This window comes from Dasypus novemcinctus, chromosome 20 (genome assembly GCF_030445035.2).
Source record: "Dasypus novemcinctus isolate mDasNov1 chromosome 20, mDasNov1.1.hap2, whole genome shotgun sequence".
NCBI classification, from domain to species: Eukaryota; Metazoa; Chordata; class Mammalia; order Cingulata; family Dasypodidae; genus Dasypus; species Dasypus novemcinctus.
The window spans coordinates 8858575-8885871 of record NC_080692.1 but is presented as its reverse complement, the minus strand read 5'-3'; the positions used below and the strand labels follow the sequence as shown (position 1 = coordinate 8885871).

Below are 27297 nucleotides of genomic sequence, written 5' to 3'. Positions count from 1 at the left end.
CCCCGGCACTGATGCCATTTTCCAGACCCCACCCCTCCTGTCTTGCCCCATGTAGCTCCCCATGAAATGTATTTTCGGTGAACCTCAACAATAGTGACCAAAGGGCAAAGTTAATTCAAACTTAGATTAATGAAAATTAAATAAAATTTAAAATGCCGTTCCTCAGTTGCTGAAGCCACATGTCAGGTATTGAGAAGTCACAGGTAGTGGGTGGCTGCCATATTGGATTGTGCGGATTGTAGAACATTTCCAGCCAGCAGAAAGTTGGACAGCAGTGAGGCAGGACGATATTCCAAGGAACAGAGAAGTAAAAGAGGGGAAAAGTATTGGAATAATAAATTTGTTGATAATGACAGGGAGATTAGCTTTCTACAAAATTCTCCCAAGACAAGGCACCTTTTTGTATAGTTTTTAGTTTGGTGTGTATCTTCTGAGGGTGGCATTTTATGTCTTTGTTCAAACATTAATATAATCATTTATAGCCACTTGGCATTTCTCATAGCCATTTTGTAAACTTGTGTTCTTCCTTTTATATAGATAAAGAAAATATACAGAAAGTTATCCAAGAAACAAATGAGAGATTAGTTTCTAATCTTTCAATTCCTTTGCTTCTACTCTCCAGAAGAAAATGTGCAGTTTATTGGGCCTTATGGTGATGATGATACATTGAGTCAATTAACAGAATTAGCATAATAACCTTTATTGCTGAGAGGAACCTCAGAAGATTTTGGAATATCCTGTCGATCTAGTTCTCTTTACTTAAAATAGAGTAGGGAAGTAGGTCAGTGCCTGTGCTTTAAAAAAGTAAACACTCCCATTTTCCCCCAAACATCATTATATTTTCATCTTGGCTCAGACTCTGCTACCACCAAGCTCCTGGCACGGAACTCTGTGCTCACCAGCTCGCGGGCCAAGCCCGAGGGCATCTGTACCAGAAGAAGGAGTCTACAGCGGGCCCCTTGCCGGGCACCAAGGCAGGGGTGATGCTCAGGATTCGCTGCAGTGTGCAGGCGAGGTGCCAGCGGAGGTGGCTGTGCCCACGTCTTGGGGCCCCACGTGGTCCCCGAATCTGCAGGAACGTCATAGGAGAGAAACCCAATTCACAGAACACTGAACAGTTCCAGTTGGCCTCTCAGTCTTAGCACCTGCGTCCCACTTCTGCAGCTCCTCCCCTCCAGGACCTCTTTTCCCACTGGTGACACTGGAAAAGTCACTTGACTCCCTGATACTCGGTCACTATGTGTCCAAAACGGGAACACAACCTGAACCTGAAGGGTGATTGTGGTATTGCATGGCAAGTACCCAGCTTAGGTTTCTGGCCCGAATGGCTCTTAGTATATACGACTTGAATTTGAGTCTAAATCCCTGCACCGTAGAAGACATGGTGTGGTGATATTGATTTTGACTTATGTGGCAGTTGGCAGTGTTGGTTCGCCATAAAGGAAGGGATTGCCATGCTCTTATCACTTGATGGAAATTCTGGGACAGTCGTTTGGAACATGTGTGAAGTGCTCACGACGAGGCCCTGTGGGGTTGGAGACCCATTTGTGATAGGATGGAGAAAGTGAGGGCTTCAAAATGGTCTTAAAGGACTTGAGTCCAACACTTTGCACCCCTTCCCACAGAAAGGAGAGGAAAGCTGTGGGTGCATTTCTTTTATGCAACCTTTTGTTTGGCTGATTGATTTGGGGACCCTGTAGGACTGGCTCATGGCCTTCTTTCCCAGTGGGTGCCATGGGGTGGTCACTCTCACACCACGGCAGGACCGTATACTCAGCCACATGACAGGTTGAAATTTCTTGTGCTTTGTTGCCCAGAGGAACTGGGTTTGAATCCTACCGCAACCACTGATAAGCTGGTAATTTGGGGAAAGGAATTTATTTCTTACCTGTTGGCATCTGGAAAATAATATCTTCTCATAGGGTTGTTATAAGGAATAAAAATAATGTATGCTAATGATCTGGCATGTAAATGTTCACTAAAAGGTATAAATTACTATTATTATTTAGGTAGGAATTGTTTTTGAGCCTATCCTGTGAAACATTCTAGATTAGAAAGAAAATTTAGGATTTGTAGGGCATCCCCAATGCCAAAAGAAGATTACCAGGGAAAAGAGGTGACCCTTGGAGAGCAGATGGTCCTAAATCATGTGGCCATGACATGGAGCTTGTTATCCACACTATGCAGATGAGAAGCCTGAGGCGCTGAGAGTAGGGTGGCGGCTCCAGGGCTCAGACCCAGGCCATCTGATCCCAGAGCCCCTCCTTTAGCCCCTGCACCCTTGGGGGTCTCCAGATGAGACGAGGTCTCCCAGCACCCGGGAAGGATGGCCAATGAGAGGGGTTTTAAATATGTCCACCCACTTGCAGGTGCAAGGGGCGTAGCTTAAGCTCTCTTCTCCCTTTTTCCTCCTTGCACCCTTCTGAGTTGGTACTTTTTGAGAACATGAAAAAGGCCTCTCATTGGGTGAGAGGTGGGGAAGTGCCCTCTCCTTTCCTGAGTTTGAGCCTTTAGAATGGTGTTCTCTCGCCGACTCCACCCTTGATCACTGGTGCTCTGTCTAGGTGTCCATGCTAGATCAGCAACCCCATATTTTGAACTTCTGCTCTCTGTTAGCTGAGACCTGTGGCAGCACCTTCCTCTTTTCAGACTAGCTGATTTTCAGCAGCAGCAACCACAGCACTTCCGGTCCCAGAAATAAGTCTTGCCACACTCTCAACTCCCTTGGTGTTGTGAACCCGCTGCTCTGCACCGCCTGGGGCTTGCCACCCCCCACCCTGCCCAAGTCATGGGTTTAAAGCGTTGATCACATTCTCAAAGGGCAATTGCAAAGAGGTAGAGATGTGGGAGAAAACGACAATCTAGCTCTAGCAAAAACAAGCATTACCTTACACCTAAACGGTTGAAAGATTTTGTGCTCAATATTTTATTCAGCAGAACGGTGTTTTGTAACAATAAGGCTGATTAGAGAAAGCACTAAATGTGCTTTAAGTTAGACAGATTCTGATTGTTTATTTCAAGGATAAAAAAAATAAAATGGTAAAATAAAAGAGGAAGTAGAAATTGAAGCCAGGACCTAGTGAAGAATATTTGACATCCTTCTCCTATTTATGTTAAACATAATTCAGGATTTCTTCTTTTTGTAGCTTTGGGCTTTTTAAACTATCAGGTTTTTTTTTTTTTTTTAAGGTCTCAGGACTAGACAGCAAATTTAAGGTGCTCTGGTGTTTTTCTGATGGTTTTAACTAAATAAAGAACTCTGCTTAAGATCTTTGAATGCCTTCCTGCAATTACCCCAAGGCCACAGTGCAGTGACACCTGCGGTTTACAATGAAGTGTTAGTCATTCTGGCCCCTTTAGGCTTCTCTGGGTCTCAAGCTGCTGCGGGGAGGCCTGGGACAAGGCTCAGCCCCCCTTGCCTTTGTAGGCACACCATAGTCTTACAGGCTGAGAAGCTAAAGAGCCCAGGACTACAAGTAAGGGTTGCGCAAGGGATTCAGCCTTCAGAGCACCGAGGTGCGTTAGGAAGGGACCAGTCCGGGTTTTGCTCTCTGGACTTACTAAAATCAGATGGGTAAAGCTGGAAACCCTCGTGATCGCGTTACACAATGGTGACTAGAATTGCAGGCTCTAAACAAGGCTCTGCTCTTCCGATGGGGCTTTGGAAACAGCATTGAGGAGGACCTGAATGTAGAAGCTCAGGATTTTGCTCTTTGCATCGGCTCCAAATATTTACCGAAACTAGAAGAAGAAAAGGCAGGCTTGCTTTTTTTTCTCTTTTCTTTTTTTTTTTTCTTTCCTTTCCCAAGCGTGTGATTGTTTAGAACTCAAGTGCAACATCTGGAAGTGAGATATACAGAGAGCAATTTATGAAGTGTGAAAGATTTGAAATATTCAGTGTCCTTTAGTGGGAACTCAACTTTCTGCGGCTGCATGCTTTTCGGCACAAAGCAGGCAATTCTGAGATCGCCCTGGTCTCTCTGAATCGCGCCCTTTGTGGCCAGGTCCCCTAAACAATGTGCTTTTCACCCGGGAACCGCGGCCCCGGGCTCGGCGTGGGCAGCCAATGAGCCGCCCGCGGCACGCAGCCCGAGCGCGTTCCCTCGGCGCAGCAGCACGCCTCGATTCCATGCGCGCTTGGACGCCCCGCGCCCTGACATCCATCACCGGCATCGTTCATTCGTCATCTGACGGCTGCCCAGTGTTTCATTTTCTTTTCATGTGACTTTATCATCACCGCCTCTCTCCTCCTCCAAAAACCAGCGAAAAGGGGGTGGGGGGCCACTGGCGGGCATCCAGCCGGCCGCCCTGTCTCCCGGGGGGGGGGCGGGGCGGGGCACGGAGGCGGACCGCCTGGCCGGGCTCTCCAAGGGCCCCCGACGCTCCTGGTCCGGCCCTGTCCGGCCCGAGATGCCCACGCCCCGGGTCCCGGAGGGGTGACCGCATCCCGCAGCCGGGAGAGCCGCGCCCGGGAGCCGGAGCCGCGCCCCTGTGCCTGCGCTTTGTCTCCCTCCCAGAATGTCTCCAGCTCGTTAGGCACTTTCCCCGCTCCTCTTCCTCCTCCTCCTCCCACCTCCCCCACCCCTACGTTTTTTTCTTCCTGTCCCTCACCCAGCCGCCCTAACTCTGCCTCCGGTTCCGCTTTTAACAGTAACGGCACCGCCAGCAAGATGAACGGAGCCCTGGACCACTCGGACCAGCCGGACCCAGATGCCATTAAGATGTTTGTTGGACAGATCCCCCGCTCCTGGTCCGAAAAGGAGCTGAAAGAACTTTTTGAGCCTTACGGAGCAGTCTACCAGATCAACGTCCTCCGGGACCGGAGTCAGAACCCCCCCCAGAGTAAAGGTACCGCTGCCCGGGGTGCGGGGCGCGGGGCGCGCAGCGCGCAGGAGGGAGGCGGGGGCGCGTGGGGGGCGCCGGGAAGGCGCGGGCTTCGCCAGGCGCCATCGGGCAGCCCCGGAGGACGGAGCCTCTGGCTGCGGCATGCCCTGCCCGCCCCGCCCTCCGGGGCAGGCAGGTGGGACAGGTGGGGCGGCCCAGGGAGCGAGCTGAGCAAGCACGGTCTGGAGCCGCCTCTGTCCCAGCGTGACCGCGCTGGAGAGGTCACTTTCTAGGCAGTGCCAGCTCCTGATGGGCGGGCGGGGCGGCTGCCTCTCCAAGGAATAGGTTCCTTCGCCTTGTGGTTCTTGAGCCAACTCTCTCTCCCCCTACCTTCCGACGACTGGCGGTGCAGTTGCAGTTGCAATTACACTGCCCTCTTACACAGACAGCCCCGCGGGGACTTGGAGTGTTGAAGGCACAGCTAGTGAATGGCGGCTGGTGGGAGGGAGCACAGGGCCGCTGTTAGGGAGAGGTCAGTTCTTGGGGTCTAGAGTGGGGGTCATTAAATGCCTTTTTTTACCCCGATATTTTTTTTCAGTGCCCTAGTGGCCTGAAATCAGGAGCACACCTGCAAAAATGCTGATGATTTAAGCTCCTGCCACGGGTGAGATTTAGGCGCACCATGTGCTCGTTATTGCATCCATTTTAAGATGGGGGGGGGGCGAGGGGGACAGTTCTTAAATTAGAGAGTACCCTAGTAGTTCTTGGTGCTGCTTCCAGGCCTTGGACTGGTCCTTTGTCAGCCGTGTGCAGACCGTTTAACGTGGTCTCCGTCCCTGGCTCAGCCCTTTAGCCTCAGTAATTTTTGCTCTTTCTCTGTCCTTGGTTTCTCCGTCTTCTTGCTCAGGGCCTCTCTCTGCCTTTCTCTCCTTGTGGGTCTTGCAGTTTCTTTTTTTCGGTGCCTCGCTTTTCTTTCGGGCCTGAGGTTTTATCTGTGTTGCTTTTCCTACGAGCTCCTGAAAGGTTATCGTTTGGCTTGCACGTATACTTTAATTAGGCCCCTGAAGCTCAGAAGAGACTCTCTCTGAGCCTTTTTTCTTTCTGGCAAGATGAAGGGGAGAGAGTAAGTGATCTCTAAGGTGCCGACATTCTATGACTCTGAGAAATGCTGGGCTATCTCTTCCTCCTTACACTTGTGCAGGTCTGATGGGACTGTCTGGAGCCTTTTAAGGAGCAAAAAAGCCCCTGCCAGGACTTAGGTTATACAGATGAACAGATAGGACTTCTGATTATGCTTGTGGGACTCTAAGTTTTCTATCTCAAAACATATCAAACAATACCAAGATTGTTTAAAGCAGAATGTAAATAGGACTTTGTCCCATAATTAGAAAAATAGAAAATGCCATCTCTAAAAATCAGCGGGCTTAAGACCATCACACGTTAGAGCAAGGTTGAACGTCTCTGGTGTACACCTTCAGACAATATTTATTTACATGTTTTTCCCAGATGGGGGAAACTATAGAATTTGTTGTTGTAGCATAGAACGTTGCTCATGTTATTATCCTCTTGGGGAAAAGTAGTAGGACGTGCTGGACAAGAGAAAGGAGTCACCCAAGAGAAGTGCTGCCCCCTCTAGAATGGCAGCCACAGAAAACTAGGCCAGGAGCAGTAGGCCAGTCCAGGCTTGGCCAGGAAGACATGCCTCTGAAGGTCATTTATCAGCATTTTTCAAAATGACCTGAGCTCATTGATGATCTATCCCTGGTTCCTGGCATTTTAGCTCTTGAATGCACATGGCTTAGCTTGGCCAGAAAGACCATCTTACCAGTCACGTAAGTGCTTGTGGCCTGGCCTCCTCCTACCATTTTCTTTCGTTTTCCCCTGGATGTTCCTCTGGGCTTTCTCTTTACCAGGCTGTATTTGAGACTATATACTTTGTTCACTAGGCCTCCTAAGTAATTTCATGAAAATGGTTTGCACAAGCTGTAAGTCTTAGCAGGGAAAGGAGGTCTGAGGAGGGGCCTAACTCTTGGGCGCATGCTGTGTGGCAGCCCTAAGCTAGGAGCTCTATGTATTTTATCTCGTTCCATCAGTATTGACATCCTGAAGGAGGTGGTATTGGTCATGCTCTACAGGTGGGGACATTGAGACTCAGAAAAAGTTAAAAACGTAGCCCAGCTTACCCAGCCGGTCAATGGCGTAGTAAGACTTGGCCCCTGTCTGTCTGTCCTCTTGTGTTACACCAGCCTCCTGGTGTGAGTAGACCACAGATAGCCTTGGTCTGTTTGGGTCTTCTCTAGTTAAGCGCTTCCCAAGGGAAAGGAAGGAGTTGTGCCCTCTCAGAGCAATTCTGCCTTTTTACCCATGGGCCAAAATTGTGCATTGCTCCATCTCGTAGCATCATGAGCTAAAAGTGCCAGGTGAAATCATCCAGATCTTACCTTCAGAAACACAGGTCACTTCCCATTACTGTGTACTCCAGGTCTCACATCAAATATTGCTTGGAGCACAGGGGCTGTCGGCCAAATCTTGAAAGGGATTTTTGTTACACAGATGTCTCTTCGGTGGCGGTATTTGTTGTGATGGGATTTGCACTGAATGATGGCATCCCTCATGGAGGAACACAGCCTTTAGCCACTTTCATAGAGCAACAAGCCCCACTTTTCTTTACACTGGTACCTCTGTGTGCCATAGTGCACTTGCCTGTTCACAGGGAAGATAGGACCCTAGGTTTATATTGGTCGGCAGGATACAGTTTCTGTACTTCCCCGGGGCTGCTGTCAGAGCCTCAGAAACCAGAATGATTGGAGGCACTACCTAAACATGGTTTACACTACCTAAGCACAGCTTTTGGGGTAGCCTTGGTTCATGACTTTACTGGCATGGATGGTTCCAAGAAAAGAGACCAAGTCAAACCATGACAGTCCAATTGACTAAGATTTTTCTTTTGCTTTGCATTTTCTGTTCTGTTTAGTCCTGAGCCATGAAAACTTTATCCTATTTTTTAAATCATCCTTTAGCAGTTAGAGCCTAAGTGAGCTATTTCTTCTCCCTGTAGATGTGCTCGTTGACGAAGCAGGCTTGGCAATTATGGGGAGTCCAGCCACGTAAAGTAACCCACCTACTGGGACTTAGGGAGAGGGTGTTTTGTTCGGCAGTTATTTGTTGCATCTGTGGCTGCTGAGAAATGCCACATCGTAGCCATGAACATGGCTTTTGGAGGCAGGCAAGCTTAAATTCAATTTCTGGCTCTGCCGCTCCCTAGGTGTTGGCCTTGAACCCATTACTTAACCACATTTGAAAGTGGAGAGGGTCCACATAGGGCTGCTGAGATGATAATGTGAGTTATGTGCTTGGCACAGAGCTAGACAAGGGTAGAAGCTCCCTAACTATCTGTTACAGCGGATGTTATTGTTACCATTATCTTATCACTGCCTCCAGGAACTTACAGTCTACTAGGGACAATGATCTAATGCACAGGTAACCCTAAAGTAAGCAAGCATGAGATAAGACTGCAAGGAAGGCAGAAGAGATGGGCAGATTCCAACTCTGGAAGTTCAGAGAACAGACTTGCAGCTGCAGAAATAGGAAAAGATGGTGTCTTTATCAAATCTTGAAAAAATAATCCGTTTCCAATAAGTAAAGATAATGTTGGATGGTTGAAGTGGGTGGACTGGTCTGAGTTCAGAAATTGATGTGGGAAGAGGCGGGGTCTGCCCTGAGATCTGTGACTTCTCCCAGAGTCCATAGGAAATGTGAAACATAAGAAATGAAATGGAAGAGGGGGAAGATAGAGACTCCTAGAACTAGCCGTGGACCAGTTCCTGTGAGGCCTTTATTTCCAGGTTCGAATGTCTGACTTTGTTAGAAGATAGAGAGGCTCTCTGTGGGTTATTTTAGCAGGGGAAAATGAGGCTGGGCGACAGGTTCGATGTGGAGACTGATTGAGGGAGCTCTCAGCCATGCAATTGGGAAGAGTGGAATTGAGTGATACAGACCAGGCCATGGTGGAAGGAGGGGCATGGATAACAAAATCAGGGCAGTGGTGAGGGGGAAGGTTGGGCTTATGCAGAGTACATCGAAACAGTCAGTAGGGTGGGAGCCAAGGAGGAGAGGAATAGGAAGCTCATTGTGAAGGTGTTGATCTGAGGGGCTGCAGAAGAGAAAGGAAGGTTGTGGGCCAGGGAAAACCATGGGGCTTGGTGATTGGGTGGGCTCCAGAGCACCTCTGAAGGATGCAGAGGTCAGGAGAGGACCAAGTAGGGTTCCGTGTGCGCTACAAATGAGCCAAGATGACAGTTTCTGGTGGTCTGGCCATGAAAGAGAAGAGAGCTTAGATGCAGCTTTTCCCAAGGCCAATGGTAAGGAACATAGAGCAAAAGTAGACATTGAAAGTGTAAGGACAATATGAATCGGGGTCCCTGAAGAAGGCGGAAAGAGCAGGTGAGCGGCACCTGTACAAGGGCAAACAGATACTTCAATTGAGACAGCAGGGAAGGTGGGAGAAAGAAATGAACAAAAATTTCAGAATCATGGAGGGATATAGGAGATATTACAAATGGCTGCAGTCTTCTCAGTAGGGTAGCAAATTTATGAGAAGGACTGGAAGGAATTGGAGGCTTAAGAAGAATGGAAAAGGTTCGACATTACTGCTTTGGAACATCTGACAGGAGAAATAACTGCAGAATTTATCCCAGTTATTCTCTGGTTGTGTTGATTTTGGTCGGTGGTTTTTTGAGTAACCATCAGTATTCCTCAGGGAGTGAGTAGAGAAACGGAAACCCAGGGAACCCAGTGTTGGAAATGACCAAGGCCAGGAAGGATATTAAATGTGCCAGAATATTTTCTGAGACCTGAGATCTCGGGGTGGGAGAAGCAGAAAGAGCTGAGGGTCAAAGATGAAGCATGAGGTTCATTGGAAGAGGTGGCAGGTATGGCGATTGTGTCCAGAAGGCCAAACCCGGAACCTGTAAGTCGTGGATAAATTGTGTGTCTTGGATCACCGCTTTGTTGATTTTTTTTTTTTTTTGGTTAAAATTATAATCCAGGATCACAGCCAACTCTATAATAAAGACTGTTTGCATTTTGCTAAACTAAATGGAGAGGTATTATTAATCTCATTTTTCAGGAATGAAACCTGGAGACCCTGTGACTAGATGAAAATCATTTAGCATTGCAAGGTAGGAACTGAACCTCAGTCCTAAGCTACAGTTTTGTCGGTCACATTTTACTGTCTCTTCTTTGGTGACTTCTCAGCCAAAAAGAGACACAGAAATGGGAAGTGGCTTTTCTCGACTCTCGCTCAGTACCACAGGCCTGCAGAGCAGAGCTTCCTTTTCTTTTTGAAATGTGTTGGGAGGCAATGGCGTAACCGCCGTACAGCTCCAGCCCTCACAGTGCTTAGGGCGCAGAGCTTTCTGGGTGGAACAAAAATTAAAGTCCCATCTCCTCTGGAAAGGGTTATGACCTTGAAGTTTCAGAAGAGCAGCTTGGGTGGTGGTTGTGAGGCCACTGCTGCTGCTGCTTGTTGTTAGCCGGCATGCTGCTGGGGGCCCTGGGAGCTGGTCTCTGAATAGGCACAGCCAGGTGGGCTGACTTGATCCTCTCCCTCTTCCACTGATTGTAGAATGCTAATGGCCTTACTTCAGTTTCCAATAATTCCCAAATAAAATCTCTTCCCGGTTCAGTGGAATGGAAAAGAATTTTGAGAACAAGACTTGGGCTAGATGGCCAGGGGGACGAACAGAGAGAGGGACCAAGGAGAAGAGCCAAAGCACCAAAGCTTAGCTTCACTTATTTCAGAAATTGGCAGGACAGCCCTGGTTCCAGAACATTCTTCTGTGCTATGGTAGAATAAGGGCATGTCTTGAAGTCAGGAGACATATAACCAGCACTTATTATTGCAGATTAGTTTAGGGAGTGAGTTTCCATTTCTTTATCCATACAACGGAAATAATCCCTACCTCACAGAACTGTTGTATATATTCAATGAGAGAGCAAATGTCAAAAAGGCTAGCATAGCCTAAAGAGAGCTGATAATCTTATAAAATTTATTCTTTTTTTCTTGAAAATGTTAAAGGTTGGTAAAAACACTCCTGACCTTTGAGTAAAGGAATAATATTGGAGGCCTGGCATGGGAAGGCAGAGGTCCATTTCATGTTTCATGCTTTCCTTTCTTCCTGAAAAAAAGCTCAGGAACTTCATTTAAAAACTACAGGTAGACTTGGAGCCAGGCTATTTAAGGGGTTTCATCTCGAAATCAGTAACTGAGAAGGAATTCAGCCACTCAGGAAGATAAACCAATTTTATATTTCATTGCAGACAAGTGGAGGGTGGGATTACTGCCCTACAGTTCTTGGAAATCAGGCTTGCTGCCCTGGATTTTCTGGTACTTCTGCCTCTGTGGAAGAATGCTTCGTCCCCAAATTCATTTGACGTTAACAGAAATCACCGTGGGACTCGTTATGGTGTCTCTTCATAGTTCTTCCAGGGGAAAGGTCCAATGTAGTGGACCCAGCTGTTAAAAGCATTTTTAAAAAGTGGAATTTTATATTATTTTGACTTACACAGACTCTTGCCATTGAAGGCTTGAAACAAATGAGGGAGATAATGTGAGATGAATGTCCTTTGGTAAGAAGTAATCCTCAGAAGTCCCCTTCTGCCTTGCCTTGATGATGAGAGGTTCGCACATGTGTCTTCAGCCTGATGTTGATTTCGTATTACTTATATCAAAGGGGCTGCTTCTAGGCTGGCAGGGAATTTCTACTGTGAGTGCATTTGGATCCTTACAACTCTGGAGAGAGAAGGAGGAAGTAGGGAAAGGAGGGAGACAGACAGGACACAGAGAGAAAGAAAGCCCATGTCAAAAAAGAAAAGAGCTGCTTCTAACCATTTAGTGGCTGTCTTCTTTATCTCTGGGGCAGTAGGGCTGTGACTGGGACCCATCTCCTTGTCCCCAGTAGATTCTCATTTCTAGAGCTAAAGCAGCAGAAGAATCAAGAGAACAGTCTCTAGACAAAGAAGAATGGACTTCTTGAGTTGAAATTTGACAGCAAACAAAAACCCAGGGTTTCATAGCTCATGTTTGTCTGAATCCCTCAGACACAGGTGACAGGCTGCTTGACAAAGCTAAGGCTAGGTGATCTCGCAATTGGCATTTCCCAGAGAGTGCATTTAGATCTGCCTGATTACACATTGGCCTTGCCTTTTCATATGCCCCCAGCAAGAGTCCTACCAGCAGTTACGTGGTTGTATCACTTTGGGGATACCATACTGAGGCTCATTATGAAGCCAATCCTCTGGAAATGAGAAGTTCAGTTTCCTAGTAGAAAGAGCTCTGCAGGCTCAAGCCATTAGTTCCTCCAATGTCTCCAGATAATCAGGCTTTCAGGTTGAAAGGCTAGCGTCCTTCCTCCTTCACATTTTGCTTTTAATTAAAATTTAAAATCAACCATGGTCAAGTTATATTCTAGAAATGTTAAGATTGCCAGCATAAAAAAAAAAAAAAGCAAATGAAATAATTACATGCCTTGTGAAGAAATTTGTTATCTTTAATAAGTCCAACCAGGGTAGAATATAAAATGGTGATAGTAAAATAAGTATTCCTTTTTCTTATCTTGTGTTAGTCAATCCTTAAAAGACTGAATTTTCATCCTGGGATATACGGCCCCAGAGGCTGACAAGATCTAGGCCTGCAGAATCAGGTTCTTTGTTCCTTATCCTAATTTCACTGATCCTGAGACCATCTATTCTCATATTTGTAATATTGGCTGAACCAAACCTTTTTGAGTAACAGCTCTTTTACCAGTTAGAAGTGTGGCGTGCCAGGGTGTACCACCCTGGGCAAATAAAGAACAAAACTACTGGAAATTAAGAATAGATGAAGAGATAATTGGCCAAATGGACAAACATGGAAACTAAGCTGAAAACATGTGAGTTAGCACCAGATTGATGTGGGTATATGAACTCTTGGTACCCAAAACGATAGGTGATGGGATGTTGGCTTGCAGGACAATTGGTCAACACAGTTGAAATTGCTCTGACCGATGCTGTAAATTCAGTGGAAGATCAATTAGATGTTATCTCAAGAATATCTTAGGTATCACACTAGAGAAAGAAATAAGCAGTGAGATTGACCAATTATATTTATGTAAGAATCAGGGACTTTAAATTTCTGAGGATATTTTCACATCTTCCTTGATGGGCACATGTTATGGAGAAAGGAACAGAGGAAAAAAAGGTGTATGTGGAATGATGAATTATGATATACATGGATTTCCCTGGGCCTCTTGAGTCAAGCACACACATATAGCTAGAAAGCAAAGAATCAAGTTTTGCTGTAAATGGAAAAGGGAGCTAGGTAACCGAACAGGGTCAGGTTATAATGGTAGAAAATAATGCATCAGGGAGAATGGGGATGGCAATTTAAACACCACAGGAATTGATATTAGGATCAATATTTTTTCACTCTCTATGTAAATGACAGAGAGAGAGATGTCCCAAATCCAGTATCCATGTTCTGGCATTAATTCAAATTGGAGAAAAATATACTTTGGACAGTGATTGGTTTGCAGAATAAAGGAATATAATTTCTCTATATCCATTAAAGGATCACAAATTGGAATTAGAGAAGAAGAATAAAAGGATTGAAAGAGAACATCCCTTCACCACACTTTTGTAATTGACCCAGAATCTGATTGTTATGAACTATTTGGGGCTGTGTTAGGCCTTAAAGTTTATATAGGACAAATTCTAGCACCTAACCTGCCTCTGGGTAAAGACCATCCTCTGGGGTGTACAGTCTCTTGTCAGCCAAAGTCCACAAATGTGCTGCTATTTTGTTACATCCTCATTTTTAGCTTTAGGTGAAAAAGTAAAATCCTTCCCAAACTACTGTATTTGAACGGGAACCACAATCGTAAACATGTGGGGAGATGTGAAATTATCAGGGAGGGTGAGGAGCACAGGAAACAAGGTCTTTGACCAGTTAATGGTCCAAACTGTTCCCCAAATACTTATCCTTATCAATAACAACACCAAACACCAAGTTAGTTAAGGAGTAGGTAACTCCCCCTCTTCATTAAAAGAAAAACCGAACTTTTCAGCTCCTATTTAGGCCACTGTGCCCAATATTAGGAAACGTTATTGAAGAGATAACAAGGAGATGGGAAAATTCCAAAGGAGAGCAGCATGACTCTCAGAGGTCTAGGAAGGTGAACTCCATGGAAAGGTCTAGAAGGTTTAACTTAAAAGACCTGAGAGCATTCAGTCACAAGCATGAAAAGGGGGAAAGGCTAAAGCAAGACATAAAAAAGAGGGATTGTGCTCTCATATAAAAAAAAAAAATAGAAAAGGAATATGATTGAAGTTTTGGAGATGCGAAAGTGCAGAGCGAGGCTATATATAGATAAGCTCTTTCAATTAATGCTCAACCTTAGGATTCTGCTGCTTGTCCTTAAAATGTTGGAACAGCAGGCAAAGTGTAGAGGGAGCCAAACTTTCACACAGAAGAGGTGGTGAACTTAGAGAACATTCTGAGAGTTATGAAACATTAAGAAGATAGTGGGGGTAGCCAGCTCAGCCATCCCCAGGGGCAGACCTCTGCAAAGACTCCGATAAGGCTGGAGGCAGAGCTGCTGTGTAATAGTGATCTGGAGCTTCATGTAGCCTTAGAAGACCTGGGTCCCTTTCAGTGTTGAACCAAGTATAGAATGGAGAAGATGGAAGATGCAGCCCAGAAAGCTAAAATGGTCTTTACCTAAGTACCAACCATGAGATGGTAAACATTGATTGGCATCTACTAAAGGCAAGGTGGTGTCCTTGGGACTGAAAATACAAAAATGAACAGGCCATGATCTCTGCCCCGAAGGGAGAGAGAGAGGCTGGGCTAAACGGACGACCACGTAAGTCCTCGGCATGGAGTCAGTTTTGGATTAGCAGGGTCCACTCTGTGTGTGTGTGTTTTCTCTTTTGGAAAATAAGCTCAAGAGCTCCCCAGGAGCAGAGAATCCTGTGCTATTCATATCGTAAAGTTGATGTGAGACAGCTAGCCAAAGGCAAAGTCATGTGACAGCAGGAGTCTGATGGTTTTCTTTTCAGTAACATACCCAAATCTCTTCCCCATTTTCCTTCATTTTTCATTTTCTCCTTCTTTCTCCTGCCAGTAGTGAGGTTAGCAAAAGAAGAGGCCAAAGTTCCATTCAATGAGCCTCTCTGAGGACGCTCAATTGAATCTAAGTATATGAAGTTTGTAACTCTCCTTCTGTTAGTCTAACGAAGCCTGCGTACGCACACCCACACACACAGTTAAACATTTGTGGAAACCCAAGGTTAATTTCTTTGCAGTTTGTTTCCTCAGATGAATTTTATATTGCCTGTATAGTAGACTTCTGAGAAATAAATCATTTTTGGAATATTGTTTAGAAATTGCCTAGTGCAGTGCCTGGCTGATGGTAGGAATTGAGCAAAGGCTATAGTATATGGTAGATATAGCAGAATATGACAAAATGAAGAAACACCAACAGCAAAAGTAGTATCTGAATTTTTAAAGTTATGTGTTTAAGGAAATTTTTCTGTATGTGGGTGTGTGCAGGGAAACCTTCTAATACTCCTTTCTCAACTAGGTTGCTAAAAAATATATGCAATTTATGTCATCTTTCTCTGGGAAAGGGGAAGATGTGATGGTGGAGGGGAGGGTACCAATAAAAACCAAATGACTTCCGGGAAAAAAGTGTAAAACATATTTAGAACTCAGGATCGGAGACTATACAGGGCTTTCTATAGGTCCTAATCCAAAATAATTCAAAATTCTTGGCCCCATTGTCCTTGGCCTTGAAGATAGCAGATTCATGCAGAATAAGTATATGCTTGTGTTGGCCCAAATATCCATGGACATCCTAGACGTGTAGACTTTGTGAATATTGTACTGTATTTTCTGTTTCAAGTTTTCCAGAGGTTTTCTTTTTTTATTCTTTTGACACATAGATCTTTTTTTTGTATAGTTGTTATAAATTAACTAAATTACCCTCAACAAGACGTTACTTGAGTTATTTTTTCAACTTTACCCCAGTCCATTCACTCCCTTTTCCACAGTCACCGTTCATTTTCAAAGCTGGTTGATTGGAAACAGAGTGGCATTCTGTGACCACAAGTGAAAGGAAGTTCACAGACCTTCAGGGGGATCTCCAGACCTCCTGAGCTAACCATCCTGGAGAAGAGCCTTTTCCCAGAGAGTTCCTAACCCACCCCCTACACTCCACCCAGGACCACTACTGGTTTCAGAAGGCTTAAACAGTGTAGCTCCTTTTGGATGCAGTATTCTTAAGATAATTATTAGAAGAATGATAGCTTTAATAAGGAAATATGACCATATTAACATTAACTTTCGTACACATAAACATCCCTCTCAGAAAAAAGTATGACTCTGGCATCCCTTAGATGGGAACTTATATTCTCTTTAGTGGAGATGCATTATAGTCATTGATACTATTTCAGAATAGGTTTTGTTTTGTTTTGTTTTGTTTTGATTTGTTTTGTTTCAGCATATTAGATATGGTTAGCACAACTTAATAAAAGAAGTAGACTTCTTATTTTTTACTTTCGGTGTGGCTTTGTAAAGATTCCCATTAAAGTCAGGTTAGCTCAAATTGGGAGTTTTCTTGTTTATGCTTATGTGTGTGGATTTATTTAAAAGAAAATTAGGGTATTAAAAAAGAGGATGTGAACCAAAATGCTTGCATGAGTTAAGAAAACTCCGTGAAAAAGCATTGCTTAATTTATGCATTTTCCCCTGCTGTGCTAGAAACACAATTTTCTTTAGCGCTTCCGTTAGGCAGGGAGAAAACAGACCGGCTTTGCTTCACTCTCCAGACTATAGCACCTTGTGACAAAATAGCAGATAAGGAATATCCTCTATTAGACATCCATTAGTTGTCCAAATAGTTACAGTTTGGACTAAAGGACTACTGTTCCTCCCCTTGGTTTTGGGGATTCCCCAATAATTTGTTGAGTAGCCATGAGCTGGCCAGTTAGCCCAGGAAGGGCTAAGAGGACCTCTCAGCCTGCTGTACCCACACCTCCTCCCCAGGACCCTAGCGGAAGCTGACGAGAGAGTATCAGGAAAGTTGCTGTGCAGACCCCTCTGTAGTGAAGCTGCTGTGTCCTCATTGTGGTCTTAGAAGACAACTGCTCTGTGGCTACAGCAGCCCAAGCCTGATCTTGCAAAACATTGCCCCTCAGGAGGATAAGTGAGACATTAGGAAAGTGATCTGAGGTATTTCTAAGGGGCTAGGTGGATCAAGTAAGCCTACACTTCGACTTGGAGAGCTGCTGTCATACCATCTACAGTGTCCCTTTTGGTTGGTCTCATTGTACAGCTGAGTAAGCAACCCGGTGAGGAAAAAATAAAAGAAGCAAATACACTGTCCATGCCCAGTCCTTGCTCCTCTCTGCCAGCCAGGCTGCTGAGTGGAACACTGTCTTTGTGAAGTGGACATCTGTCTAATGGGAATGGATGGTGACTGCCAGTTCATTCTATACAGGCCACTCTACAGCTGCCAGATGGTGGCAGGTCTTTGCTAGTTTGCAGCATGGGTTGGTGCTGGGATCCTTCAGCCAAGACCACAAACCTGCAAAGGAAACGTTCCACCAAGAGCCAAGGCTTTGCTCTGATCTCTTTTAGGGAAGAAGAAAGACTCAAGGAAAGGTAACAAAGAAATTAAAAACACTTTTCTAAAAAAAAATCAGATCTTTCAGGCCTTCCTTTCTACCTAATTGCCCTCTATACTTTGGACCATTTTTAAGTGGACCATGTCAGGGTTTTATGCCACACATGAAGGTCCAAGGCAGATCAATCTGTGATAGCTTACAGGGTGAAAGGAGTCTCCATCAAGTGGCTAAGAGTTTGTTTACCCTGGACTTGTCAGTAGTTGGAGGACCCACCACATTTTCAGGAGGAAGAGAGTGCTGGGAAATGAGAGAAGGGTCTGTTGCTCTGTGGGTCTTTCTGTCTCCACCTTCAGTGGAGAACGGCCTCAGTCTGTGTGAGACTCCTGGGTAGACAAGCCTCGCAGCACAAATGCTGTGTCGACACATAGCCCATCACATGTTTGCCATGAAAATACTTTATTTTTAGAACACTTCAAAGCCAGGAAACCGTTAAACCATATCATATCCTCTCTCGCCCTCCAGCCACTTCCCCTGCACCCCCACGGAGATGCCCCGTTCTATGGAAATGGAGCCTGAGACAAGATCAGGAGATTTTTTTTGAGCAAGGCTGATAATCCCAGGGAAAATTGCCAATTTAGTCTCAAATCTAACGTGTCCTTCGGAGTAATTTTTGACGCTTTTCCTTTTACCTAAACCACGTGTGTTCCATAGGACCTTACATTTAAGCCTTAATATTATATATGGAGTTCAAAAGGCTACCTAGTCTCCCATTTTCTCTCCTGGCGTTCGTTCAAATGAAAATAGGTACATAATGCTGCATTACAAACATCAAAGCTCAGGTACACTTTGAAAAGTCTTTCGGAATTTATGATGCTTGTTTTCCTAAATATCTTTCATGCAACTGGCTTAGATGGCTTGCAAGAAGACTATGTCTTTGTGTCTCTAAAATGCCTGTGCCTAGCTCAGGTGCATTTGAAAATGACTGCAGACTGAGTGAACGAAGTAAATTCCAGCTCTCTCTGAGCCAATGCCAAGATACCCAGTCGTATATTGTTATTTTGGAGGAGGATGGGGATGCTTTTATTCATTATAGAACCAGTTTTGAGAACCTTATGTGTCTGGCAATGTGCAGGACTCAGGATATAAAGACAAAAGGTATGTGTGTATGTGTACGCTCGCGCATGGGTGTGTTGTGGGGAAAGAGTCGATACCATTCTCTTCCTTTCTTCTGAACCTCTCTGACCTAAAAGAAGTTAAGAACAACAGCTGGAGTTCTCACAGTGTGCACACAGGGAACATCAGAGGTGTTCTACCTGGATAGCATCTTGCCAGGTGCTTGCTACAAATCAAGCCTTCCAACAGTAGAACTTATGAGGTGTCAGAAAGATTGCACCCACCCTTAGCTCTCAGCACCATTCCAAAGCCCACATCTTTCACTCTGTGCCCCAGCCCACCAAACATCTCTGTGAGCACCCCCATATGCATGGGCTGAGTTCTTTCTTATATGAAGCTCTTTTAACCTGTGCGTAGGCTTTCAGTAATTAGGGACAGGAAGGAAAAAGTAAAAGCAAAAACATAGATCAAGAGCGTGAAAGAGCAAACTAAAAACATCTACAGATGTGAGGTGTGATGTTTGGTAGGTCTTTTTCCTGCCACATTTAGCTTCTGCTTACCATTTGCCTACCAAGTGAAAGGAATTTTCCTAGTAAAACAGGATGACCTTGGACAGGGGTGGAAGGGCAGGAGGGTGCTGTGGTTAAGAACCAGGCCCAGACTTGAAGACCACCTGGCTTCTGAACTCTCCAGGTGCTTCCTGATCCAGAGCAGGTTACTTGACTTCTCAATGCCTCAGTTTCTTCATCTGAGAATGACTGGGGTTGTTAGGCAGGTGAAACGAGGTCCTCTATGTATAGCACGCAAAACAATGTCCAGCACATAGTAAGCTGCTACTGTGCCTGATCTACCCAGATGAGAAAACCAAAGGAGAGGCTAAGAGAGCCCATTGGGTCTAGCCTTGTCTCCCAGCAGTTCCTCCACACACAACCTTTCAGCCTGTGCTCCCAACAGACCAGCCTCCCCGTGAAGGCGACGTCAGCCCTCCATAGCAGCAGCAGGGATAGTATGAACTCCGACGGAGCACGTGTTATGCGCCAGGTCCTTTCCTAAGGGTTCTCTTTGCATCATCCTGTTGTCATGTGTGTCCTCACGACAATCTTATGAGGTCAGTACTGTTGAGTGTGCCAGTTCTCAGGGGGCAAAAACCACACTTAACCACACAAATTGGATTCGAGCCTAGTTTGTCTCAAGAATCTGGGCTGTTAACCATGACACTGTTATGTTTCTGGTGTTCCCATGGAATGCTGGGCGTGTCTCTGTCCTTGGTATTGACTGAAATGATCTTTTTCCACCCATGTCTCCTTCCAGAACGCGTGCTTCTCTGGAGTCTGCCTCTCTGTTTCTACGACTTAGTGGTGAGTGTGGTAACCACTAGGTGCCTCAGAAGTGTGTACAGAGCTGTATCGAGTTGTTCTGGGAACTTCTCTTGTGTAGCTTGTCCTCATGTCTTGAGGCCTGCCATTGCCTTTACCTATAGGTATTGTTCTCTAATTGTCATCCCAATTTTCATTGTTTGTACCCCAGCCTTTGGAGGGCTAGTGCAGATACCACCCCATCAGAGGGTGATACCCTGTCCCCGAGCTGCCTCCTGCATGTCACCCCCTCTCACTGTTGCGTGCCACCGTCTGCCTCATGCTGTACCTCGGTGTCCACTTGTCTTATGGAACTTTAAGCTTCTGGCAGTCAGGACCTGCTTTAGTCAACCGGCATCCCTCATAGAACCTCATCAAACTTAGTGCAGTGCCTTAAAAGTGCCATAAGTATTTGCTGAGTGAGTGAATGCACGGCATTCAAGAGAAAGGGATATTTTCCCCACAGTAGCTCCTGCTCATTCTCCCTTCTTCCCCTCTTTTTCTTTTCGTGATACATTGAGATAGAGCAGCCCATCACATTGCCAGCTTTGAATCACCTGGTGGGTGCTCTAGGGAGCATGAAAAAATAGTATTTCAGCTTAATAGCTGGAATTAAGGGAACCATTTTAAGGTGTCACTGTAGTATGAAAAGCTTTGACATGTAAAATAAAGTGAGGAAGGGGAGAAAGAGTAACCTCTGTAGTTGGCATCTCTTGTCAGCAAAGACTCTAAGCCCTCTCAGCAGCGTGCTCACTTGAACCCCTGCCAGGTGTTTCCTTTGGCTGTGGTGTGAGGAACCAGGTTACAATGCTCAGGAATAATTCCGATCTGGCAGGGACTGATTTAAGAGGGAGTGGGGCAGCAGACAGAGAAATGACTCCATAGATCTCATCCATTTCTGTTCTCAGCTCCTGAGGTGCACACTGCCTTTCCCCCTTGAGTTTCCATACATTGCTTTACCCCCAAGTGCCAAGCCAGATGACCTTGCTTTGAGGCTCTGAAAACTCCACTTAGCTGAGTGCATATTTGGAACTGGAAGACAATGGCCTGATAGGGTTCACCCCTGTTTGTGACCCTAGGAGTTCCATGAAGGTCATGTGGAGGTGAATGGAACTCTTCCAGACTCATGGTTCCTTCTTTGAGAACTCTCTATTTTCAGAGACAGGGAGTAGATTCAAGGGAACTGAGGGAAAACTGTAAAGGTGAAGAAAGTGTGGCAATTCCAGAGCCTGTGGCTTGGGGTCTAGCCCCAGGTTTTAAAGTCCCTGTTGGAGTTAGACACTGAGTATTTCCAAAACTGAACTTGTCATGGCTCCTCATGGGGGTGTTACTACTAGTCCTGTGAATGGTGCCACCTGCCTTCCTGTCAGCAATCTCAGAATCATGGTGTTACCTCTGATTTCTGTTTTTCCTTGACCTCACATCCAGACATGGGTCTGACATATTCTTACAGCTGTCCTTTCCATTCCCACTGCCATTTGTACTCTTTCCAAGGATATGGCAGTAGGCTTCTGTGGTATGATGATGAACTTGGCTGGTCTTTGCTCTTGGTTCCTGGGTTCCTGGGAGATAATACCTATGTCCTTTGAGTTACCCCTGATAGGAGTCTTTGGTTTATGCTGAGCACCCCAGCATCTTCACACCTGACAGTTTTTACCTAAGAGATGATGGGGTGGGAGCTGGCCATGCTAGAAAGACGGACCATGGCATTAGGGGGATGGGGCTTTGAGCCTCATCAGATGAGCCAGAACTCCAAGGTGGGTGCTGGACAGTGAGGTCCACCACATGGGCACAGATTCAATTAATCATACTTGTGTCAGGAGACCCCATAAAAACTCTGGACACCTGATGCTTGGAGAGCATCTATGACTGGTAATGCATTGATGTGCTGGAGGGTGATGTGCTCTGACTCCCCATGGAGAGGACATGGGAACTTCCCATTTGCTGCCCTCCCAGACCTCTCCCTGTTCTTCCCTTCTTATATCTTCTTATAGTTTGTGTGCATTTTTGTTATATTGAAACTATACTCTTGGTCAGTGGTCCACACCATAGCCCACACTCTCCCACAGTCCACCCAGTGGGCCATGGAAGGACATACAATGTCCAGTAACTGCCCCTGCAGCACCATCCAGGACAACGCCAACCCCCGAAAATGCCCACACATCACATCTTGTTGTTATCGGCGGAGGAGTGGGGTGAGGGGGCATATGGGGACCTCATATTTTTTTAATGTAACATTAAAAAAATAAAGAGAAAAAAAAATCTATACTCTTAAGTATAGCACTTTCCTGAGTTCATGAGTCATTACAGCAAACTGTGGAACCTGAGGGGGTGGTGGAAAGTACCAAATGTGTAACCAGTTGACCAAAAGTATGGGTGGGCCAGAAACCCTAAACTTGCAGATCATGTCTGCGTGAGGGCAGTTCTTTGGGAACCGTCCCCTGCAGCCGTGGAGTTTGGCCTAACTCTAGGTAGCCAGAGTCAGAATTGCCTTGTAGTTGGTGTTAAAAAGCTATTAAACTCATCTGCACCTTCCAAACTCATCTAGTCTTCTTTTCAATTGCTTTAGTGAGGTATAATTCATAATATAATAAGCTTCACATATTTAAAGCTGCAAAATTTGATGAATTTAAACAAATGTTTAGACACCACAGTCAAACACCCTGAGAAGTTTCCTCCTGTCTACCCTTCAACCACTGGACCCACTTTCTGTCAGTGTAGATTAATTTGCATTTCCTAGAATTTTGTATAAATACAATCATATAGTATATACTTTTTTTGGGTGTAGCTTCTTTCATTCGGTATAATTATTTTGAGATTGTAAATACTTGAGCAGTATCAATAGTTCATTCCTCTTCATTGCTGAGTAGCATTATATTGTATGAATATGCCAGTTTGTTTATTCTTCTCTTGATGGGGCATTATTTTAGCTATTACAAATAAAGTTGCTTATAAACATTCATGTACAAGTATTTTGTATAGATATCCTATGGTAGGTGTATATTTAATTTTTTTAAAAACGCTTCTAAACTCTTTTCTAATAGGATCATACCAGCTCACATTGCTCCCAGTGGTGTATGAGTTTCAGCTCCCCCCATCTTTGCCAATGCTTGCTACAGTTGGTGTTCTAATTTTTACCATTCTAATCAGTGTGTTGTAGTTATTGATGTCATTATGCTTTTAATTTTTATTTGACTTCTGATGTTGAACATCTTTTCATGCTTATCTGACACCTGTATATCTTCTTTGGTGAAGTGTCTGTTCAAATCTTTTGCCCATATTTAAAATCAGGTTGTTTCCATATTGTTGAATATTAAGAGTTCTGGGTATACTCTGTATTCAAGCCCTTTATCAGATATATGTTTGACAAATATTTACTGCCAGTCTGTGGCTTGTCTTTTCATCCTCTTCACGGTGTCTTTTTAAAAGCAAAAGTTTCTATTTTGAGAAGTCTATCTTATCAGTTTGTTCCTTTACTGATTATACTTCTGGTTTTATATCAAAGAAAACATAACCCATTATCACAAAAGTTTTCCCTGTATTTTCTTCTAGAAGTTTTATAGTTTTAGATTTTACATTTCAGTCTTTGATCCATTTTGCATTAATTTTTGCACTTAGTGTGAAATATTTATTGAAATTCTTCTTTTTTTTTTCCATTTTGCTTTCTCCTCTGAATCCTTTCTCCACTTTTGTTTCTTTGTCAAAATTCAGTTGTTTGTATATGTGTGGGTTTACTTCTACACTGTGTTCTTTTCCATCCCTCTATTTGTCTGTCTTTGCATCAATACTACAATTCATTAACTACTATAATTTTTTAACAGATCTTGAAATCGAGTACTGTTAGTCCTCCAATTTTGTTCTGTGAAAATCTTGTTTTGATGATCTCTCCTTTGCATTTTCATAAGCATTTTAGAACTACCTGGCAAGTATCTTAAAAAATAAATAACTCTACCATGATATGTGGTATTGATTGGGGTTGTAATGAATCTATACATCAAGTTGGAGAGAAGTGATATCTTAGCAGTATTGCGTCTTCCAATCTATGAACAGGATGTCTAATTTATCCCTAAATATTTCATCTTTTCTGATATTTTATTTGTAATTTCCAATGGTTTGTTGCTAGCATATATACGGTTGATTTTATAGACTGATTATGAATCCTGAAACCTTGCTAAACACACTTCTTAGTTCTAGTCCTAGTAGCTCTTTTGTACATCACATTAGATATTCTGCATAGGAGATCTCATCATCTACAAATAGACAGTTTTGCTTCTCTTCAAACGAGGTGCCTTTCCCCCCCCTTGCCTTCTTACTCTGGCTAAAAGCTTCAGTATGGAGTTAAAGAGAAATGGTATGAACTGAATCATTGTCTCATTCCTCATCTTAGGGGGAAATCATTCTGTTTTTGCCCTTATGTGAGATGTTAGCTATAGGATTTTCACAGATTCCCTTTATCAAGTTGAGGATGTTCCTTCCTATTACTATTTTTGCCAAAAGTCGTTATTAAGGAATGGATGTTGGATTTTGTCAAATCATAGAGTTTTCTTTTTCACTTTGTAAATATAGTGAGTCACATAGATTTTTTTATGTTAAACCAGTCTTGTATTGCTGGGATAAATACCACTTGATCATTTTTTCTAATATGTTATTGCATTCTATTTGCACAAATTTTGTTTAGAAGTTTCGCATCTTTGTTCAGGAGGAATAATGCTCTATAGTTTTCTCATAATTTCTTTAGCTGGTTTTGATGTCATGGTAATGCTGTCCTCATGGGATGAGTTGAGAATATTCCTTCTTTGATTTTCTGGAAAAGTTCATATACAATTATATTATTATTTCCTTAAATGCTTGGTAGAATTCATCAGATAAGTCATGTGGGCCTTAAATTTTCTTTGTGGGTAGGTTTTAATCTACAAATTCAATTTCTTAAATACATGTAAAACTATTCACGTTATCTTTTCTCCTTGAATGAGCTTTAGTAGTTTCTTTCCTTCAAAAAAAAAGTGTCCATTTCATCAACTTTAGTTGTCAAATTTATTGTTCCTAATATTCTCTTGTTATCCCTTTTTATCTGTAGAACCTGTAGTGATGTACCCCTCATTCCTAATTCTGTTAATCTGTGCTTTCTCTCTTTTTTCCTTAGTCTGGCTAGAAGTTTATTCCATTTTTTTTTTTTTTTTTTTTGGTCTGCTCAAAGAACTAGCCTTTGGTTGATTGAGTTTCTTTATTGTATTTGTTTTCTATTTCATTGGTTTCCACTTTGGTTTTTATTATTTCTTTTCTTTCGCTTGAATGAAATTTGCAGTCAATTTTCTAGTTTCTTCAGGTAGAAGAAGCTGAGGTCAATAATTTGAGACCTTCCTTCTTTTCTAATATAAGCATTTAGTGGTACACATTCCTACCTAAGGGCTACTATTCCTATATCCCACAAATTCTGATATGCTGTGGTTTCATTTTCTTTCAGTTCAAAATATTTTCTTATTTCCCTTTTAATTTCTTCTTTAATTCATGGAGTATTCGAAGTGTGAATTTAGTTTTCAGATATTTGAGGATTTTCCAGAGATTGCTCTATTATTGATTTCTAATTTAATTTCACTATGGTCAGGGAACATACCGCGTATGACTTGATGACTTAAATTTATTGAGAACTATTTTACGGCCCATAATATGTCTATCTTGGTAAGTGTTCTCTATGCACTTGAAAAGAATATGTATCCTGCTGTTTTTAGACTGAGTGTTCTATACATATCAGTTTGGTTGCTAGTGGTGTACAAATCTGTATCCTTACAGATTTTCTTTATACTCATTCAGTCAATTGTTGAGAAAAGCTCTTGTAATCTCCAGTTAAAATTGTGGATCTGTTATTTGCCCTTGTAGTTTTATAAGTTGCGTATGTGTGTGTGTGTAATTTGAAGTTCTTATTTGGTCATGAATATTTAGAATTTTTATGTCCTTGATAAATTGACCCCTTTTTTATTTTGAAATGACCTTCTTAATTTCTGGTATTATCCTGTGTTTTGAAATCTCCTTTTTCTGATATTAATATAGCCATTCCAACTTTTTTTTTTTTTTTACTGTTTTTTACTATCATTTTAATAGTAATAAAATACTATACTTCTTACATGCTTTCTTTTTAACCTATTTGTGTCTTTATATGTGAAGTGCATTTCTTACACGTAGGATATAGTTTGGTGTATCTCTTTGTAAATAAGTGCTGACAAGCTCTACCTTTTAATTGGAGTGCTTAGATAATTAACATTTAATGTAATTATTGATAAAGTTGGGTTCAAGTCTGTCATCTCAGTATTTGTTTTTTTATTTCTCCCATCTGTTCTTTTCCCCATTTTTCCTCCTTTTCGATAATTTTTTTTTAATTCCATCTTCTCTCCTTTCATGGTCTATTAGCTATAATTCTTTGTTTTGTTATTTTAGGGGATTCTTTATGGTTTACCTTATCACAGTTTATTTTCACGTAAAGATTTTTAACCCAATTTGTACAGTTTACAGTTAATGTGGAGAATAAGAACCTTAAATGGAATACTTCCATCTCTTCATTACCAGCCTTTATGCTATTATTGCCTTGCATTTTACTTTCACGTAGTATAAACTCCACTATACATTGTTATTATTTTTGTTTGCACAATTTTCTTTTAAAGTGATTTAAATAATAAAAAAACTTACCTGTTTAGCCATGCAGTTGCTATTATTGAAGCTCTCTATTTCTTTGTATAGAACCATATTTCCATCTGGTATCATTTTCCTTCAGCCTGAAGGGCTTTTTTTAAACATTTCTTATAGAGTACGTCTTTCGGTGGTTAAATTCTTTCACCTTTTGTATGTCTGAAAATATCTTTATTTTTCAAAGATATTTTCACTGGGTATAGAATTCTAGATTGACACATTTTTTTCATTGTTTTAAAGATGTTGCACCACTGTCATCTTGCTTTACCTTGTTACAGATGAAAATCTGATGTCATCCTTGCCTTTGTTCCTCTTACACATGAGTCCTTGTACCACAGTCTGCTTTAGAGAATTTCTCTTTATTATTGGGTTTAAGACATTTGATTATGATGTGACTAGGTTTAGTTTTCTTCATGTTCCCTGTGCTTGGGTTTCTTTGAACTTCTTGTATTTGTAAGTTTACAGTTTTCAGCACATCTGGAAATTTTTCAGCCCATGTATTTTTTCAGCTATTTTTTTCTGTCCCTTTTCTCTAACCTCCCCCTCAAGAGCTCTGTAATAACTTATGTATTAGGGAACTTGAAATATTTTTTTTTCCACCTTTGTTTCTCTCTGTTTCATTTTGAAACACAGTTCACTAATCTTTTGTTCCGCAATG

The 27297-nt window shown here is 43.1% G+C and overlaps 1 protein-coding gene across 24 annotated transcripts in view; it reads left to right on the top strand.

Moving 5' to 3' along the window:
- CELF2 (CUGBP Elav-like family member 2) overlaps positions 1 to 27297 on the top strand; it is an 840440-nt gene that overhangs the window by 667480 nt on the left and 145663 nt on the right. For all 24 annotated transcript variants that reach the window (XM_071210069.1, XM_071210067.1, XM_012529138.4 and 21 more), the window contains one exon: positions 4652 to 4848. In XM_071210069.1, coding sequence (XP_071066170.1) covers positions 4652 to 4848 — 197 coding nt within the window. The remainder of the gene's footprint in view (positions 1 to 4651; positions 4849 to 27297) is intronic.